The sequence below is a fragment of the Aspergillus aculeatinus genome, assembly GCF_003184765.1.
Source record: "Aspergillus aculeatinus CBS 121060 unplaced genomic scaffold BO66scaffold_40, whole genome shotgun sequence".
Taxonomy (NCBI): domain Eukaryota; kingdom Fungi; phylum Ascomycota; class Eurotiomycetes; order Eurotiales; family Aspergillaceae; genus Aspergillus; species Aspergillus aculeatinus.
Genome location: NW_020291509.1, coordinates 273,082 through 291,962, shown reverse-complemented (window position 1 = coordinate 291,962; position 18,881 = coordinate 273,082). Strand labels below are relative to the sequence as shown.

General features: G+C 55.7%; 9 protein-coding genes across 9 annotated transcripts; 7 read left to right on the top strand and 2 right to left on the bottom strand.

Moving 5' to 3' along the window:
- Positions 1–209: 209 nt before the first annotated feature.
- On the top strand, positions 210–956 carry BO66DRAFT_151515 (uncharacterized protein). The gene is made up of 2 exons (XM_025642152.1): positions 210–707; position 956. The coding sequence occupies exon 1, from the start codon at positions 300–302 to the stop codon at positions 579–581; it is 282 nt and encodes a 93-aa protein (XP_025501547.1). The 5' UTR covers positions 210–299; the 3' UTR covers positions 582–707; position 956.
- BO66DRAFT_151504 (DDT domain protein) lies at positions 682–4,656 on the top strand. Its single transcript, XM_025642151.1, has 8 exons — positions 682–707; positions 956–1,031; positions 1,129–1,194; positions 1,259–1,402; positions 1,455–1,557; positions 1,616–1,632; positions 1,692–3,310; positions 3,422–4,656. Exons 2-8 carry the CDS (start codon positions 1,029–1,031, stop codon positions 4,479–4,481), a joined length of 3,012 nt encoding a protein of 1,003 aa, XP_025501546.1. The 5' UTR covers positions 682–707; positions 956–1,028; the 3' UTR covers positions 4,482–4,656.
- A 495-nt stretch (positions 4,657–5,151) lies between these two features.
- On the top strand, positions 5,152–7,013 carry BO66DRAFT_393683 (coenzyme A transporter). The gene is made up of 2 exons (XM_025647817.1): positions 5,152–5,792; positions 5,871–7,013. Exons 1-2 carry the CDS (start codon positions 5,577–5,579, stop codon positions 6,849–6,851), a joined length of 1,197 nt encoding a protein of 398 aa, XP_025501545.1. The 5' UTR covers positions 5,152–5,576; the 3' UTR covers positions 6,852–7,013.
- A 312-nt stretch (positions 7,014–7,325) lies between these two features.
- BO66DRAFT_393682 (RNA-binding ATPase activator ESF2) lies at positions 7,326–8,726 on the top strand. Its single transcript, XM_025647816.1, has 2 exons — positions 7,326–7,816; positions 7,900–8,726. The coding sequence occupies exons 1-2, from the start codon at positions 7,371–7,373 to the stop codon at positions 8,540–8,542; spliced, it is 1,089 nt and encodes a 362-aa protein (XP_025501544.1). The 5' UTR covers positions 7,326–7,370; the 3' UTR covers positions 8,543–8,726.
- A 448-nt stretch (positions 8,727–9,174) lies between these two features.
- Positions 9,175–10,711, top strand: BO66DRAFT_393681 (uncharacterized protein). The gene has a single exon (XM_025647815.1). It carries the CDS (start codon positions 9,185–9,187, stop codon positions 10,229–10,231), a length of 1,047 nt encoding a protein of 348 aa, XP_025501543.1. The 5' UTR covers positions 9,175–9,184; the 3' UTR covers positions 10,232–10,711.
- Positions 10,712–10,911: 200 nt separating this feature from the next.
- pex12 (ubiquitin-protein ligase peroxin 12) lies at positions 10,912–12,619 on the top strand (the record flags this gene model as incomplete). Its single annotated transcript, XM_025645822.1, has 2 exons — positions 10,912–11,066; positions 11,145–12,619. Exons 1-2 carry the CDS (start codon positions 11,009–11,011, stop codon positions 12,617–12,619), a joined length of 1,533 nt encoding a protein of 510 aa, XP_025501542.1. The 5' UTR covers positions 10,912–11,008.
- A 98-nt stretch (positions 12,620–12,717) lies between these two features.
- Positions 12,718–14,950, bottom strand: BO66DRAFT_473296 (glycoside hydrolase family 125 protein). The gene is made up of 3 exons (XM_025653033.1): positions 14,624–14,950; positions 13,299–14,569; positions 12,718–13,200 (listed from the first exon to the last, which is right to left on the bottom strand). Exons 1-3 carry the CDS (start codon positions 14,752–14,754, stop codon positions 12,929–12,931), a joined length of 1,674 nt encoding a protein of 557 aa, XP_025501541.1. The 5' UTR covers positions 14,755–14,950; the 3' UTR covers positions 12,718–12,928.
- A 74-nt stretch (positions 14,951–15,024) lies between these two features.
- BO66DRAFT_378969 (uncharacterized protein) lies at positions 15,025–17,033 on the bottom strand. Its single transcript, XM_025645821.1, has 9 exons — positions 16,932–17,033; positions 16,795–16,850; positions 16,478–16,728; positions 16,226–16,404; positions 15,855–16,157; positions 15,773–15,797; positions 15,591–15,722; positions 15,359–15,544; positions 15,025–15,299 (listed from the first exon to the last, which is right to left on the bottom strand). Exons 1-9 carry the CDS (start codon positions 16,989–16,991, stop codon positions 15,151–15,153), a joined length of 1,341 nt encoding a protein of 446 aa, XP_025501540.1. The 5' UTR covers positions 16,992–17,033; the 3' UTR covers positions 15,025–15,150.
- Positions 17,034–17,247: 214 nt separating this feature from the next.
- rad18 (E3 ubiquitin-protein ligase RAD18) lies at positions 17,248–18,855 on the top strand (the record flags this gene model as incomplete). Its single annotated transcript, XM_025645820.1, has 3 exons — positions 17,248–17,994; positions 18,058–18,181; positions 18,234–18,855. The coding sequence occupies exons 1-3, from the start codon at positions 17,427–17,429 to the stop codon at positions 18,853–18,855; spliced, it is 1,314 nt and encodes a 437-aa protein (XP_025501539.1). The 5' UTR covers positions 17,248–17,426.
- Between the last annotated feature and the right edge of the window lie 26 nt (positions 18,856–18,881).

Sequence of the window (18,881 nt, the reverse complement as noted above, 5' to 3'; positions counted from 1 at the left end):
GGCGGGCAACAGCAGCGAAGGCTAGAAGAGGAAGAGGGAGGAGGGCAGTCAGAGGGGAGAAGGGCAGGGCAGGGCGATGTCGGCCCAAAGGGGATTAGCGGGGGGGAGGTCCACGGTTTTACCCCTACTTCAGTAGTCAGTCCGCCCGACCCGAACGTCTTGTCCGTTCTCTTCCTCCTCCTCTAGTCCAATCACCGCCTTCCGTTGCTCGGCGGCCTTCCCACCCACTCCCACAGCAACTCACTCACTCACTGCTCAGTTGCCGCAAATGATCCTCCACTCCTCTTACCTACCTACAGATGGGGCCCGCTCCAGTTCTGCCGTTCGTTCTTCTGCGGCGACCGCTTCTCCTTTCTGCCTTGACCTCTTCTTCTTCTTCTTCTCCTCCTCCTCCGCCTCCTCCTCCTCCTCCACTTCCTCCTCCTCTTCTTCTCTACTCTTCTCCCTCGACACTCTCTACAGCCTCATTACCTGACTACCCTCACTCGCCCCCCCCACCCCACTCACCCACCCTCACCGTCGCATTTCCCTCCCCGCACCAGAGGAGTCTCTTCTGGGATACCTATATCTCTCCCGCTTAGAGATCGGCAATTCAGTCCCGGCCTTTCGCGCGACTCCACGCTCCTCCCGGGTTCAATTCTCGTGTCGTGCTCCGCCCATCTGGTCCGCGGAGTCGTGGGTTGCGCGATCCAGCACGCGTCGTTTGGGTAAGTTTTCTACATACTTCTGCAATTTAACTCCCATGCCCATCCAGCACTTTTGCTTCCCCCGAGAATGTCCCATGAAAGTTCTTGCAAGCTATTTCGAGTCCACTATGCGCGCGCATTATCCCCGAAGTATCATCTCTTCCTTTGTCTCGCCGCAAATAGCACTGCACTTTGTGCTCAATCTCTTTGACAGTCTCTTTGTCTCTCAACATTGCGCCATTATACTAACACAACAATTTAAATGTTAGGCATGTTCCCGACCTGCACAACGTTAAACCATCTATGATCGATTGATTCGTGTCTACAGCAACCTAAGAGACCATGGTACGTCGGCAAGCTCGGAGTGCGAAGTTTGGGGTTAATTGGGGTTTGCGGGGTGGTCACAAACGTTCGAACACAAAACTCACGCCGCGTATCATAGGTCCTGTTCAAGCGGAAACCAGTTCAATACCTTCCGCGGCCCGTCATTGAAGATGACAGCTCCGAAGTACGTATATTTCGCGGTCAGAATTTTCAATACAGTCTACGCATGGGGCTCATTGAAGTTGCAGGTCTGGGTCATCCCTGAGACCAACGAGGTCTTCATTCACTATGAACCCTACCTTCAGCGGATGGACTTCTACAAGCAGAAAAGGTTCATTTGTGAGATCACGGGTCACTCGGGATTGACATTTTTCGAGGCTTTGAAGAGCGAGGTATGTGACAAGGCAACCGACCTATGCTATCTCCGCTAACAGATTGCATCAGATGGAGGAGTCGCGTGAAGTTAACAGTGCTTTTCCCGACGCCTTGAAAGAACCAATTCTCCGCCGGATTCAGTTTTCCACAGTGTCGCGGGTCGACAATCTCGGTATGTCTGATTTCTTTCCTTGAAAATTGCTATCGCTGAGACTGACAATGGAGTGCAGTGGACGAGATCTTTGAGGTATATACTAGAGGAAATGTAGATCCGCTGATAGAGACGGATGCTGACCCGGCTCGCAGGAATTTAAGCAAGACTTCTATCCCGGGGAACCCGTTCTGATTCTTCTCGACGACAACACCCGTCTGCATGGTATTATAAGGGACAAGGCCAACTTTGCCGAACAACTCCACCCGGATGGAACCGTCAAGCTGCCCGCCCATAGCACCTATCTTGTCAAGGTTCTGGACCGTCCAAATGAGGAAGCGCTGCTGGACCAGGACCATATCACCCGAGACCGGAAGACTTTCACCAAGCAAATGCTGCGCGCCTTCATCAAGAACAACGTGACACGGGAGGCGTGGAATGGCGCTCCTTGGTTGGTGAAACCTTCGATTGCCGAGGAATACAGAATACCGACCGAAGTACCGAAGCACTTGCAGTATGGCGCCAAGGTTGCCGAAAAGAAGGCTATGAAAAAGGCCGACCAGGAGGGTTTCTTCGGATTCTTTGCTTCGCAGCAACTACCAGAACTGAAACCCGCAGTCAAAGGACAAAAGCTCAAGCCATCGCAACAAGATTTTGTTCGCTCGAAGGAGGCCCAATTTCTGGAATATCAGCGGTCTTTGAACGGCAATCCATCGTTCCTTCTTGCGCATAAGGCTAACGGAGCTGCTCGTCCCCCCAAACCTCAGGAAACGGAGAAGAAGTTGCAACCGCAACCGCAACCGCAACCCCCTCCCGTCGTGGTTGTCAAGCCCGAACCTCCAAAGGAGCCGACACCACCGCCAATTAAGTACCCTATTGAGGATTTGGATATTGCGCCAGACCCCGAGAAGAAAAAGCAGCGCCCAGCTCTTAGCTATATGACCACCGACGAGGTTGATGACTCAGATGATGAAGAGCTCCTGCACAGTATTCTCGAGATGGAATCTGTGGGACGTCTTTTAGAAACGTGGAACACGCTTAATGTCTACTGTGAGGTCTTTCAACTGGACTCCTTCACTTTTGATGACTTCTTTCAGGCCATGCGATTCTCTTCTGAGGACGTGGACTGTGAGCTGTTTGTTGAAATCCATTGCGCTGTGCTGAAGAAGCTCGTCAATGCGGAGAAGGATGAAGAGGGTGCTGTACAAATTTCTCTTCCAGAACTCCCTGACGAAGAATCCGACGACTCGGAGGCGGAAGAGGAAGAAGAGGAGGCAGAGCCTACCCCTGAACCGGAGCCAGTGGTGACAAGGATGACGACTCGGAGTAGCCTAGCCAAGGCCGAAGCGGAAAATCTGAAGGCGCAGGCAGAGCGTGAGGGCTCCAGTGCAGAGGAGATCCCGGTTCATCGAGCCGCCGAGATGTTCGGAGAATATGGTTGGATTGAGCGTCTGCGGAAACGGGATTTCCGGAATGGTGGTTGGGAACTGGTCATGGTCGGCCTCCTCAATCGGCTTTCAGGCCGCCCGCGCATGAAGGAAGTCTGCAACAAAATTCTCGAACATCTAGCTCCTTTGGATGCCGAACCAACTCAGGAAACTGCTCAGTACCAATACGCCACCATGGATATCAACCTTCGCATCCATGCATTGCAAATTATCTGCATGCTCAGCCTTGAAACGAAAGCTATTCGAAATTACCTCGAGGAGTGCAGTAACCAGATGACGGAGTTCCGCAAGGAGAAGATCGAATACCAGAAAGCACGCAAAGTAGTGTAAGTATCACGATTCCGCACCCGCCCGTTTTGTTTGACGCTACATCAATCATGATGTCGTTTCTGTGCTTGTCCGAGAATATTGCTTATTGACTTATCGTTGTTTCACAGTCTTGAGGAGCTTCGTCGCTTGCACCAGGAGCGTAAGGCTCTTCAGCCGGAGCCCGAGAAGTCTCCATCGCCAGCGCCGGAACTGGACGCCCTGGAGGACTCGAAGATGACTGGCATTGACGGTGATTCCGATAACTCCGACCAAGAGACAGCTCCCCAGCGGAGTCTTCGTGGTGGCTTGGACCGACAACTTGAGCGCAAGCGCAAGCAAGAAGAGGAGCGCGAGCGGAAAGAACAATTGGCCAAGCAACCTAAGGGAACCAAGCAGTATCAGAGAGTGCTCAAGAAGATCGAGGATCAGAAAGCCGCAGTCAAGAAGCTCGAAGATAAGATCGAGGTTATCGATAACGATCTGAGGGAAGCCGATTGCCCGCGAACCAGATGCCTCGGCAAGGACCGTTTCTGCAACCGCTACTGGTGGTTTGAACGAAACGCGATGCCGTATGGAGGCATGCCCACCAGCTCCACAGCAGAGGCACAATACGCGAACGGCCGCTTATGGGTCCAAGGTCCGGATGAGTTGGAACGCGTGGGCTTCATTGACGTATCCGACGAATACAAGAAGCAATACTTCAAGCAGTTCCAGACTACGCCAGCAGAGCGCAAAAAACAAGAGGAAGGACCAACGCAACTGACGAACGCAACCGAATGGGGCTATTATGACGAGCCAGATGCTATCGAGCAGCTGCTTGACTGGCTGGACTCCCGTGGTAACCGAGAGTCAAGGCTGCGCAAGGAGCTACAACTGCAGCGTGACAAGATCGCTACATACATGCAACACCGCAAGGAGTACTTGGAGCAGACGGCAGAACGGGCAGAGTCGGAGGAAATCCCCAGCAAGCGAGTCATGACGCGCAACAAGACCTACGTGGACGACAACAAGCATCGTTGCATGCGCTGGAGAAACAACACAAGCATCAACGACAATGGACACCTTCATGTGGATGCCTCCCGCCCGACCAAACGAGCCAAACGAGCTATCGACGAGTCGAAAGAGATCAAGGCAACCAACCGCCAAGGCAAGCCTCTGACAAGACAAGGCACACGCTACAACTTCTAGAGCAGCCGCCGTCTCGCTTTCATTGATTTTCTGTTCTGGGATTAGAGGTGTTATAGGATTATTGGATCTGGGCCTGGTCGAGGCCATACATTTGGGTGGCTATAGCTACTAAGAAAAAGGAGTTTTTGATAGAACTTGCATGAGCGATGTGACCATGATTACTTTTGTCAAATTCAGCTTCTCACTCTATATATACATGCATATCGAAGGAAAGCTGTGGGAGGGAGCGGAGCGAGGGATCTCGGCCCTCTACTGAACATTGACGGGAGGAGTATATAAGTTTAGTATCGGATTGAGAATTAAGCAGTTGTCGCGCCTTGAAGAGGGCTGCATGAAGATAAACATGGTCTTAGACTCGTTCATTGTATTTGTAAATGCAGGAACTGGAAGTAGTGATAGCAGGCCGAGTAGCAAGAGTGAGATTGTGATGTTGCTGCTGCTGCTGCTGCCTCAGGCATAAAGAGCGATGAGCGTGAATAATTGTTCGGCTGCGGTTGGCCTACCAAACAGAAGAAATCCACTTCCGCCACCCAGTCGGATGCAGGGGTGTTATATGACGGTAACTGCAGCACTAATAGGTGTCGGCGGCAGGTATCGGCATGTCAGGGCTGTAACGTCATCTCCGTCTGAATCTTGAGTTTCCGCCCTTCATGCCGCCCCCCCCCCAGAGGGTGCCCGCATGCTGCCTTGCCTCTTCCGACCGTTGGATCCATCCAGATAATAATCAAATCAAATGCAGCGTCAGGGTGGTGACCTTTGCCAGCTGATCATCTCTACCTAGGCTTATCTGCCCCCCTCGGTTTGCTGCGGCCTTTCTTGTCCTCTACATTCCCCTCCCCGCACATTCTCTTACATTCTCCCGCGCCAACTTCTCCCTCCCTTCTACATCACCTTTGATGACCATATCCATGGCCGCAATCATCCGTTAGCCCGTGACCTGCTCGATAACCTGCAGATTTGACCTCGCGCCAGGATTGTGTTGACACCGGTGACGGTATCAGATTATGCGCCGCCGCTGACCGGTCTATCATCAGAATTCAAATTACTGTCCTTCCAGTCAAATAGTCCTTCCAGCCCAGCTCACAGCCTTCTTCAATGGAGCAAGTCGCCCAGTCAAGGCCGGCCCGAGGTCCAGCAGCCAGTGACGCAAAAGAGAGATTAGCCGTGGGCACGACACAGGTGACCGCGGTGGACGATGCGTCCTCCCCACACCAAGCACAGAACGGCCGCGGGGCCACGAAAGAGGTGAACAAGCGCAGCGTAGACTATATCGTACGCAGCGGTGTTGCGGGGGGTCTGGCGGGGTGTGCGGTAGGTTTTTCCCCCCCATGATCCCACACGTTGCAGCTAGCGGTAGACGGATGGACTGACAGTGGACAAACATCGTAGGCCAAAACCGTTGTCGCGCCCCTCGATCGGGTCAAGATTCTCTTTCAGGCCTCGAATCCGCAATTTGCAAAATACACCGGCAGTTGGTTTGGTCTTGTCGCGGCCATTCGAGACATCAAACGCCGCGAAGGCCTCCAAGGCCTCTTCAAAGGACACTCTGCGACTCTCCTCCGTATTTTCCCTTACGCTGCGATTAAGTTCCTTGCCTACGAGCAGTACCGGGCGGTGATGATCCCGTCGCCCGACAAGGAAACGCCGCTGCGCCGACTCGTCTCCGGGAGTATGGCGGGCATCACGTCGGTCTTCTTCACATACCCGCTAGAGTTGATCCGAGTGCGATTAGCGTTCGAGACGAAACGAACCGCTCGCTCTTCTTTCACCGACATCTTTCGACAGATCTACAACGAACGGGTGACGCCCCCCTCGACGTCCACCGGGGTATCTGCGACGCAGGCCCCGATCACGGCGACGGCCGAGACTGTCTCTGCCGCTGTGAACAAAGCCGTCCCGCACTCGGGACTGGCAAACTTCTACCGCGGCTTCGCCCCGACGCTTCTGGGCATGCTCCCCTACGCTGGCATGTCCTTCCTGACTCACGACACCGTCGGCGACTGGCTGCGCTCCCCCTCCCTCGCCCCCTACACCACCATCCCCGAATCCGAGTCGACCGCTCAATCAAAGAAGGGCTCTCGACGACTCCAGCTGACTGCCGCTGCGGAACTCGCCTCCGGTGCTCTGGCGGGGCTGGTCTCCCAGACATCCTCGTACCCGCTGGAGGTCGTCCGGCGCCGGATGCAGGTCGGAGGCGTCGTCGGGGACGGCCATCGGCTGGGGATCGTCGAGACGGCGCGCACTATTATGTTGGAGCGAGGCTTCCGAGGCTTCTGGGTCGGTCTGACGATCGGATATATGAAGATCGTCCCCATGACGGCTACCGGGTTCTTTGTCTATGAACGGTTGAAGTGGTCCCTCGGTATATAGCGACATATTTTTCTATTCTGTTGTTTCTTTTCTAGATCCCCGGAAAGATTTGGGCGTTCGGGAAGGGGTCGAGAGTTGAGTTGAGTGTTGTCTATACCATTTGTTCATACCCATCCTTCGCCGAGACATTTGCGGTGACGGAGTACAGAGTCTTGTACATAGAGCATATACATTGTATGTTTGATGCTAGATCTTGTGTCTTTCTGGATTGATTGTATGCCCTGCGATGATTTCCGGATATCTAGATTTCACATGGACTCAGTAAAAGCGTAAAGTCAAACTGTAGAATGATCTACAATCTTCCGCTTGCAAGTTATCTAGTAGAAAGAGAGCAAACCTGTCGAGTCCGCCACTTCTCCTCCCCGATTGGCCCACCCGGCCGGGCAGTGCACAGGCCAATCAACGACCGGCCGCCTGGCAAAAAAGTTGCAACTCTAAATGCGCGGCGGGCCTCAGCCATCGCAAGCACTTTAATTTTTAGCCACTTGCGCAGCCAATACCACCAGCAACTTAAAGAAAATGACCTCGCGCAAACGCAACGACCCCTTCGATCTCGCCGCCAGCGATGACGACGACCAAGACAAGGGCTACGACTCGGCCGCCGACGAAGAAGCACAGAGCAAAGGCGCGCTGCGCTCCGCCAAACGGCGCCGGGTGAACGACACCGACAACCTCCACGGGCTGGACACGGACGACTCCGATCTCGATGCAGCGTCTGACAGCGAGGGGGAGAGATCCAAGGGCAAGATCAGGGCCAAGGCCAAGAAACCCACGACTTGCGCTGCTACGGCGGCCTCCGGGGACGAAGATGAAGATGAAGACGAAGAAGAAGATGCCGCGGCAGAAGATGCTACCGCTGCTACTGCTTCCCCGTCCAACGAGAAGAAAACCCCGCTCCTGAAGAAGGACAAGAAAAACAAGACCGGCGTCGTATATCTCAGTTCGCTTCCGCCGCATCTCAAACCGTACGTACCAAACAATGGTCCCCTAACCCCCCCGATTGTGGAAAACTCATTTACGCCAACGCTAACCCTTTTCTGGTGTAAAGATTCGCCCTCAAAAACCTCATCGAAGCCCGCGGCTTCGGCCCGATCACGCGCGTCTTCCTGACGCCCGAGACGAAGAAGCGGCGCACCACGAACAAGCGCAAGACCTACGCGGACGGGTGGCTGGAGTTCGCCAGCAAGCGGACGGCCAAGATCTGCGCCGAGGCGCTGAACGGGAACATCATCGGCGGGCGCAAGGGCGGGTTCTACCACGATGACATCCTCAACCTCAAGTACCTGCGCGGCTTCAAGTGGAGTGATCTCCAGGAGCAGATCTCGCGCGAGCGGTCGGAGCGCGAGGCGCGGCAGCGCGCGGAGGACTCCAAGGCCCGCAAGGAGGATAAGGTGTTCTTGGAGGGGGTGGAGCGCGGGAAGGTGCTGGATGGGATGCGGAGGAAGAATGAGGAGAAGGAGAGGAGGAGGTTGGAGAAGTTGGCTGTCGGGGGTGCTGCTGAGGGGGCTGCTGGGGCTGCTGCTGCTGCTGCTGGCAAGGAGAAGAAGGATGCTAATGGCAATGGCAATGGCAATGTCAAGGTTCGGCGGGTGTTTAGGCAGAATGAGGTCAAGTTGGGACGGGATAAGAGTACGGATGATTTCAAGGATCTTGGGGCGGAAACGAAACGGGTTCTGGGGAAGATTTTTTGAGGCTGATGTTGCGTGCCTCGAGTCTGATCTATATGAGTGTCTTGCGGGTGTATCTTGTACAGGGAGCATTTTTTTTCTGTCTGATTGGTTGGCTTATCGATATCCCAGTGTTCATGAATGATTCCTCAAGGTTTTGGTGACTAGCTTGGAAAGATGTTGTAGCTTGTAATGACTGAGGAGAGTGCTGTCGTCATCTACAAGTAGTAGATCTGGTTTGTGTTTATGAGAGGTATATGTTAGTGGTCTGACACAGTTGGTCTGGCTGTGTACCTTATACACATGTGCTGTACTGTAGTCCGCCGGCGAAAATGAAGCTATTCCAGATCGGGTGGATATTTTCTGCCACCGCCAAAACCTACCATTCCGCCCCACCTTTTTTCTGGGCCTGTTCATCCCCGAAATCGCGGATTCCGTGGCGAGGTCGCGGGCGTTCTGCCGCCCCAGGCGGTGTAGCAGGCGGTAAGGGCGGCTGTCACTTGCATGGTTCCTGGGCTTCTGTGGGGCGCTCGGCCCATTCTGGCTTAGTAGCATTGCGCTTCCCCGCATCCGATGAGGAGATGACGGCGGTTAGCCTAGCCTTTCAGTAGTAGTCGTGTGATGGGCCGACGTCTTCTATTCTCAGCAATTCTCTACAGCAACAAGATGAGTGGGCTTCTTCCTCGAGGGCCATGGCTTAGACCAAATATTCGATGTCAATTACTCTCAGCTCAAGCCACAGCAATACCGCGTTATCAATCTCCTTGTCTACCCCAAATCCACTGCTACTATACTTCCCCAGCGCCGAGTTCTAGACCTGCTGGACACCCGCGCGGACCCACGTCACCACCAACAACAAACCTACTCGATGCCGTTATCGCCGACCACCAACACAAGCCTCCCTCCGGACCGAGCAAGCAGACTCTCTACGAGGCATTTGGCGAACACACCGCCGCGGGAGGCGCCGTCTCCGATCATCTGGGCTATTCCGTCGTCTCCACCCTCTTGACCCCGCGAGCCCCCAACGATGCAGAGTTTCCCGACCAAGTGCCGGACGCGGACAAAGAGCTGGCGCTGCGCGTGCTGGAGTACCTGTCCCTGCAGGGGACGCCGGTCCTCGTCATGGGAACGTTCGCCATGCTCTACCAGGCCGCTATCTTTTCCCCACCGCAGCCTCGCACCACGGTCGATACCGACACGGATGATGATTTCTTCGCACCCAGCCCATCCGCCAGAAAGCAAGACGACAACGACATCGACGCAGCCACCCGGATCTCGCGAATGATCACCGCGCTCCACCTCCCCTACCACCCGGACGACGCGCGAAGCCTCATGACCATGCTGTTCCAGAACGGCGACGACGAGTCCTTCTGGAAGCTATGGCGCCGGATCCCGCTGCAGGGAGCGCCGCGCAGCGCCGAGGACTACGCGATGCTGTTCCGCCTGCACGCGCACCTAGGGGATCCGCGCCGCGCGGAACGCTGCGTGCTGATGTGGTTCCCCATGATGGCGCGCGAGGGACTCCCCGCTTCGGCTGCGCAGGGGGAGATCGCGCGGCTGGTCGTGCGTTGTATCGACCTTCCGGAGGTGGGAACCTCGAAGCGGGTCTCCGAGGGCAGGCAGTTGGAACAGTTGATGCAGATCCGGGATGAGGCTATCCAGGCGGCTGCCATGGGGCCTAAAGGGGAGAATGAGCATCCGCAAAATCGGTGATGTCGAAGGGTGAGGAGCATGGGTTGTGCGAGACTTGCTGTGTGGTTTGATTGGGACGGTGGAGCGGAAGTACAGTACTCCTTTTGGCTCGTACGTCCGGGCGTGTCGAATCTGTGGCTGTTAATGTGGTGAAGGGGAATACTAGGATGCTTAGCTTGCTTGACGAAGATAGCGTCAATGTGCTCTTCCTCCAGAACCTTGCCTGGGAAAGCCATCTTAGCAACCGTGGCTACTCCAGTTACATCACGACAGCCTGTCGGTGTGATTTCAGCTTTTCCCCAAAGCTTCGGACAGACGTCGGTCAGTGTATGATAGGCAAAGCAACACAATTTATGTACCAGAAAGCTTCTGCCTTGTCTCTCTTGTAGTCTCTCTGGTGTGAAGGTGTCTGGTCCATCCAAGGCGAGAATTCTCATGAACTCTATCTGCATGTTCTCATACATAGCAAGGTAGAGCCCCTCTGTTAGCCAACAGCCACGTTGATAAGTCGGAGTTATGAGACATCTTTGCTGGACCCAATTGACCCATTTGTGATCAAGATGGTGGATATGAGTGTCAACGTTGGAGGCCGCTGATCTGCCGGATCATCAGCAGCCAGACCGAAGCGGAGTGGAAGGCGGCCGGCCGATAAGCCTCGGCTCAGCCCCAGCGCTTCTCCTCCGCATCTTGTCCCGACCACCATTGAATCTCCCTCGTCAACCCATCCACCCAACTGCTCTATCTCTAACTCACCCCTGTCGCCCTCCAGGGGATGATGACTGGCACTGCTACGACAGTATGGAGTACTTACCGAGTCTGCAGCAGGAATTCGACGAGCTGAAGCCGTCTCTCTTCGGTAAGTACGGAGACAGCCAGCCTCAACCCACTTCTTATCTCACAATCCACGCCCAACTAATCCGCTGCTGCATTGTAGAGCTCCTCGCCGAACAACAGCTCTCTGACCTCCTCCCCCCATCCATCCGCTACATCCTCGCAGTCGCCACCCACCGCCACCCGCGATACCTCCTCCGCATCCTCAACTCGTACGATGAGATCTACGCGCTTCTCTCCCTCCTCGTCGAACGATACTACCTCCGCACCTTCGGCGGCTCCTTCACAGAGAACTTCTACTCGCTGAAGCGCGAACGGGTCCTGCTCACGAAGAATGGCGAGATCCCGCGCGCCCAGATCGGCGCGCCGGGCCCCGTGCGCGATGCCCTCCGACTCCGCACGCGGGATGTGTGGAAGAACCTCCTCATCATGGTGGGCATCCCGTACCTCAAGCGCAAGCTGGACGAAGGGTACGACATCCACGCGGCGCCGCAGGCCTCGCTGATCATGAGCGGCGGCCCGCGCTACCACCCCGGCGACGAGCTCCCGTCGCGGCCCACCCTGCGCCAGCGGCTCTTCCACTACTACAAATGGTTCCTGCGGAACATCTACCCCTCGCTCAACGCGGGCTACTACCTGAGCATCCTCGCCTTCAACCTCGCCTACCTCTTCGACAACACCAAGTACTCCTCCCCGTTCCTGTGGCTGATCGGCACCCGCATCCGCCGCCTCAGCTCCGCCGACCACCGCGCCATCGCCGCGGTCCTCGACCCTCCACCCGCACCCACCACTCGCTCCCGCACCACCCGCCCCGGCTCCAGCCTCCTGGGCCTCCTCAGCCCGCAGAACCTGCACGCCCAACTCCTCACCTCCCTCCGCTACTTCCTCCCGGCCTCGATCTTTGCCCTCAAGTTCCTGGAATGGTACCACGCCAGCGACTTCTCGCGGCAGCTCGCCCGCAAAGCCACGGAAGTGCTGGATCTGCCCGCCCCCGTCGCCAACGGGATGACCCCGCCCTCGCAACGGAGATCCGCGAACAAGAAGAACCCCGACGACGCGAAATCATCCGTCTCTTCCCCCGCGCAGCTGAAATCAGCCCTCAAGTCTCCGACCAGCGACACGCAACTTGACGCAAAAGAACCCCAGGACCGTCGCAGCCCCATCTCCGCATCCTCGTACCTCCCCATCTTCACCGTTCCCCTGCCCGCCGCGGACTCGGAGACCGCGCAATCATGTCCCATCTGTTTGAACACGCTGACCAACCCCACGGCTTGCCAGACGGGCTACGTCTTCTGCTACGTGTGTGTGTTCCACTGGTTGAACGGAGAGCATCAGCGACAGATCGATTTCATGGACGGGGAGGCCGCGGCCGGGGCGCCGTGGGAGGAGGCGGATGCGGCGCTGGAGGCGCAACAGGCCAAGCAAGCCGGTGGTGAAGATGCGGAACGTGAGGAGGGGAAGATCAAAGCGAAGGGTGGTAGTCGGAGGGGCAAGTGGGAGAGTGGGAGGGGGAGATGTCCGGTTACTGGAAGGAGGGTATTGGGCGGGACGGAGGGGTTGCGGAGGGTCTTGGTGTAGAACAGATTCTTTTGTGTATGTACTAACTTACAAGATTGATGAGCTTAATGTAGACTTATGAGCACTTTACCCCTTAATTTTTTTTCTTTAATAGAAGAGGACGATGTATATGCTTTGTCTCAAGCGGAATCCAGCCTAGCGACATCCAGCTGACTGAATGCTCGGTATGCTATTGGGGGTTAGATGTATGTACACGCTCATAAAAGCCGCAGGCCAAACTCAACACCAGCGAGCGTCATGTGTCTCACGAGCCGAGTACTCGCCCGCACACTCCAAACACACACACACACACATACACACACACACTCTCTACTCAATAACATACGGCTCGGCCCCCTCCCCAAACACCAAAGCGGGCTTCTCGGCGGCGAGCTTGAGGATCGTCTGCGCGAAGACCGAGTTTGCCCACGCGAACCACGGCCGCGTGTACGTGGAGATGTTGTTCACGTTGATCGACTCGTGGACCAAACCCAGCAGACTCGAGTTGCGGACCAGGTTCACGCACTCGGTGATTTCGGTGATGTTGTCCGATGTCATCGCTTGCACGAGCAGGGACATGGGCCATGCATTCTGTAGACCGACTACACGAAAACAAAAAAAAAAAAACAGTTAGTCCTCTTTCCTTCTCTGAGGGTTGAAGATATCCAAGCCGGGAAACTGGGGGGGGGGGGGAACATACTATGCGGACCCCCGATACCATGGAAATCCGACCCGGTCAGATAGTACGGGTTTCCGGCGGGACTCAAGATCATCTTGCGCGTGTTCTGGTAGACGGGGTCCTGCTGGTCGACAAAACCTAAAAGCGGCAGCGAGAGCAGCGAGGGCACGTTCGCGTCGTCCATCAGGATGCGCGAGCCGTATCCGTCCACCTCGAAGGCGTAGACGTCGCCGTACACCGGGTGATGGACGATGCCGTGCTCGCGGACGGCCTGCGCGAGCTTCTCCCCGCGGGACTGCAGGTCATCCGCGACGAAATCGAGGTGGGTTGCGTTGTTTTTGTTGTTGTTGTTCCCGTCCCCCGCCGCCGCGGCGTGGCGGCGCAGCACCGCGGCAGTTTTCTGCAGCTGCACGGCCATCATGGCGTTCGGCGGGATGAAGAAGCCCAGGATGGTGGCGTCGTCGCTGGGCCGGAAGGCGCTGCGGATGAGCCCCGTGCCGCCGTTGAGCGGGTTGCCGATGCCCGCGAGATTGAGGGTCTCGGTGCCCAGGGTCGTCTGGCGCTGGAAGGTGTACTCGTTCGTCACGTACTGCTGGGCGGCGTTGAAGGTTGGTTGGGACTGGGCGTCGAGGACCCGCAGCACGGTGTCGAGGGCCTGGTACCATCTCGGAGTCAGAAACTCGGTCGACCCCGTGTGCTCGTGGAACTGGGTGCCCAGCGCGAGGAAGTTGGCCAGCGAGTCGAGCTCGTACTTGCACTCGAAGACCACGGAGGTGTTGTACGCTGGCGTGACCGTGTCCTGCTGGCTGCTGCTGGCCGGTTGGATGCCACTTGCCGAGGGCGGCTGGAAGGCATTGCAGTAGGGGGACTGGATGACGTATTCCACCTGGGTGTTGATGGCGCCCAGGATGAGGTTGTAGAGAGCCTGGTCCTTCTTGGCCAGGGCCTGATAGCCGGAGAGCTGGTTGGTCGAGTCGCGCAGCCATTCGGCGTTGATGTCGCCGGTGACTATGAAGGACTGCAGCCCTTGCCATTGAGGTGCGTTGTTGTTAGCTCGTTTCCGCTTCGGGGAATCTGTTGACGTTGATGTCTGGGTCCCGTTGACGTGCCAGCGGATGGTCGTGTCTAGCGTGTTGGGAAAGGCATTCCGGAACAGCTGCGCGAGGTCTTTGTCGACCATTCGCGACGTCACATCTTCAATGACAGTCTCTACTGCAGGTGACGAGAAGGTCCGGCATTCGACAGAAGGGCGCTGGAACGGCAGATTCAAGGCACCGCCGCTGTACGGGGCACTGCAGGTGATTAGTTGGAATCTTCAAAGTTGGAAGGTCAGAGTCGCAACTCACTGTCCGACAGAGGAATAGGATAGGTAGTCAGGACAGGAACGCCGCAGAATCGCCTGCTCATCGCGAACTGTAGCACCTGTAGCGCCTATACTGGCTGCTAGAACGACGATAAGTGCCAAAGAGCGTGTCATGACGAGCCTAGGTATTTTAGGAAGCCGGTGGAGTGCGACACAGTGGGAGATAAACAATTAATCCACAAAGACCACGGTAAAAGGAAGGGAAGAGAAGGAGGCATGATGGAGAAGTGGACTGGTGGGCGTGACGGAGGTGACAAGGGGAAGGAAGTTGGAATGCGGGCCAGAAATGCGGAGAAGATCAACAGGGATCGGCGCCGAGGCCGTCATTTGGTCGCGTCGCATTGCATTGTTACACCTGCACCGTCTGCATCGTATGACTTGTGACTCGACACGCTCCATGACTGCAATAGATCGGTATCTAGTTGTCTGATAGAGATCTCTACGTTGTACAGTGTGAACACAGCTCCGTTCTTGTATCATGCCTCCGCCCTCGCCTCCACCACTGGCTCGCTATTTCTTTGCAAAGAAGGACATGATGCTGCCCTGACCAGCTTTAGGCCCGGCTTTCCCCTTGGGCGCACTTACGGCCGGCTTCTTCTTGGGCGGCGGTGCTGGTTCATCCTCCGAAAATGACTCCCAGCTCGGCTCTTCGACGGTGACTAGACCAAATAGTCAGTGAATGTCTTCCGAAAACAAAGTGCACCGAGGGAGATCTCACCGAGGTAGCCCTCTTCATCCTTGACCGTCTTCTTCTTCATCACCTGGCGCCTGCCTCGTCGACGGCCTGCGCGGACAATCGCCTCTTCCTTGGGTTCGGCCGCTTTAGGAGGTGGTTGGTCGATGACATTGGACTCTTCTTCAGGCGACGGCGCAGCATCAGGCATTTCTTCATCCTCTTCCTCATCTGTACAAGTCAATAGCTGCCAATGAAGCCGAGTAGATGAACATACCGTCATCCTCCATCATCTTCCGGAGCCTCTCCTCCCGCTCTTTCCGAGTCTCCCGCGTGCTGGTAGAAGCAGACTTGCCCGAGTCAGGGAATAGTTCGTCAGGCTCGTCCTCGGATGCGTCGTCCAGAACAACTGCCCAGTATTAGTCACCGTCATTTTCTGAAAACTTCTCATACACTTACCATCTTCAGAGGCGCTAGGTTCGGCCTAATATGCCTGTTAGCCTGCATTCGCAACCGCATCTGGAACCGGGAGAGAACCAACCGTATCAACGCCAGAAGAAGCGGGAGTTGGCTCATCCACCTTCTTGGGCTTCGCTTTGGCCTTGGCAAACGAACTGAATATGCTACTTTTCTCCTTCTTGACCGGCGCCGTCTTCTCCGTCGACCTAGTCGACGAGACGGAATCCTCCCTTTTTAGCGACTGCTGAGACTTGGGTTCCTCCTCTTTGGTTTCCGTCTTGGGCGGCTTTGGCGCTTCACTTGCCGTGGGCTTCTTCGCTGGTGCAGTCGATTTGGCGGGTGCAGGTGCAGGCGCAGGTACCGGTGGTCGAACGCCAGTTCTCCTCTACAACCCCACATATAGCGCATTAGAACCGCGACCGGCGAGAATGACCAGTTAAGACAGACACAAACCTTGACGTTCTTGTTCTGAATCATGCCCCAGGATGACCCGTGCTCCAGCGGGTCTTCCTGCGCATGGTTGGCCAGTGTCTCCCGGGCCACATCCGTCAAGACATTGAGATCCTGCAGCACAGTAGGCTGTAAACTGTAGACATATATCGAGGCGATAGACTGGAACGTTGCTTTCGCATCTAGCTCCCATTATCAGCTTACAAGACCACGCGCCATGCCATGCTCGTCCCACAAGTCTGCGACAGTACTCACCCTCCAGATCTTCCTCGCGCACAAGCAGTATCGAGGAGATCGCGACTTCGTCTGCATCGCCATCCTGGTTCGGCATCGAGCTGCTTATGTAGGGGCTGCTAGGGGGGATATCGTCTGTATCGGCGCTGGACTGGAAACCATTCGCGGAGGTTGCTGGCTCGGGCGCCTTCTGAACTCCCGTGAGAATATACGTCGCATTGACGCTGTTGGGTTTCTTGTTGTTCTCATTGTGGTGAAAGTCGTACAGCATTCTTGCAATCAACCACCGTTAGCAGACGAGCTTCCCTGGTATCAAGACAGCTCGCAGTAGAACTTACTGCTTCGCTAACGTGCTATGCACACGGAGAGCTCGACCCAGCGAGCGATAAGTGACCTAAGCATTCACATGAAATCGAATCAGAATCCCAATCTCAATCCCCGGCCAAAACACAGACTCCTTTCCGGTTTGACTCACCGTGCGCTGCTCATTGAGAACATTCTCCGCCAGATAGGTCTTATAGTCCGCGATTGCCATGATGTCAGAATATCGCGTTTCGCTTTTGTCACTCGCACGAAGTCAACAAAAGTGAGCTGCGGACAAATCGGCCGACGACGGACGCGTTCTCCACCCAAACCACTTTACGCGTATCAGTCAGCCAGCTTCTTTTCCGCGGCAGTCTTGGCGCCACCCGCCGCCGCCGTCGCCGAAATCCATCCCTCCATCAATAAGTTGATAGTCTACTTACCTACAAAGAAAGCGCTACAAAAAATCTCACCAATCCATTCCGCCCTTGGAATTGTACTTCACCCTAACCCTCACCAGCACTACTATCACCCAGCCTTGAGTCGCGTTGGTTGACTTTATCATTTGGACCTAAATTCAGAGCAGCTTCCGAAATACCCACCAAACAAAACCCCAGAACCTCAATGCGTTCGCAATAGTCCACCGCCGATACCTTTTAACCACCCAATGGCCCACCAGACGTTTGACCTCCCCGACTCGACCGACTGGCTGGCCACGCCACTGTCCCTCCTCGCGCCGCTCGAGTCCGCCCTGCGATGTCAAGTCTGCAAGGACTTCTTCGAGAACCCCGTCATCACCTCGTGCAGCCACACATTCTGCTCGTTGTGCATCCGCCGCTGTCTCAGCACGGAGGGGAAATGTCCCGCGTGTCGCAGCTCGGACCAGGAGCTGAAGCTGCGGCAGAATTGGGCGGTGCAGGAGCTCGTTGAGACGTTTCAGAATGCGAGACCGAGCGTCTTGCAGCTAGCCACCCAGGCGGCGGCGGCGGCGCAGAAGCAAAATGGTGAGGAGGGGGATTTGGCGCGGCCGGCAGCGAAGAAGCGGAAGGTAGATGTGTCGGGGGAGCTCGGAGACGGGATCGCGACTACTTCTACGGAGACGGATATTGCTGCGGTGAGGTCAGTGGAGGGGGTGCGGACGCGCTCGCAGGCGAGGGGGGGAGGTCCGACGCAGCAAGCCCCTGCAGAAGTGATTGAGGTGATCGACGATAGTCAGGATGAGGAGTTTGTTCCAGGTATGTTTTTTTTTTCATGTCCTACGAGCTGTCCGATGCAGTGTGCTAAAGGCTGGCTTCCAGCAGATGGACTTGTCGCGTGTCCTGTATGTCAGCGGAGGATGAAGAACGAAGCCGTGTTCCCACATCTTGATAAATGCACCGGAGAACCTGCACCACCCAAAGCTTCCCCCAAGACTTCCTTCGGGTAAGTATGCTCTCATGCTTACGTGTGTCAGAAACGGTTCTGACTCTTATAGCTCTCTACAAATGCCGATGTCTGCGCCGGTTCCATACAGGAATCCCAAGAACAAACCACTTGAGAGACTTCCAACCATTAATTATTCTCTATATAAGGAGAGTATGCTTCGGAAAAAGCTCAAAGATCTGGGCATCCCCAATACAGGCCCACGGCCACTGCTGCAAAGACGCCATACCGAATGGGTGAATCTGTGGAACGCTAATTGCGACTCCAAGTCGCCTAAGCCTCATGGAATCTTGTTGCGTGAACTCGACATCTGGGAACGAACTCAAGGCAACCAATCTTCTTCATCGTCCGAGGCTCCTGGATCAATCATGCGCAAGGATTTCGATAAAGCTGCTTGGTCATCAAGCCATGAAGACGACTTCAAGAAACTCATTGCCAATGCTCGGCAAAAGAGTCGCGCGGCGGCGCGTACGACAACACCACAAGAATCCGCTGCGTCGAGTACAATGCAGAACACACCTGCTTCAGAGCTGACAGATGCCTCGTTGCCAGCGGACACCACAGATCCTCCCGACAGTGTCCCTGTAGATGCCAGTATGTCAGGTGCTGTAGCGCCCGAGACTCCACTGCCACCAGAGTCATTCAATGGCGGATTGACTGAAATGCATCACTAATGCTCCCGTGATGCTGGTCGCCAAAC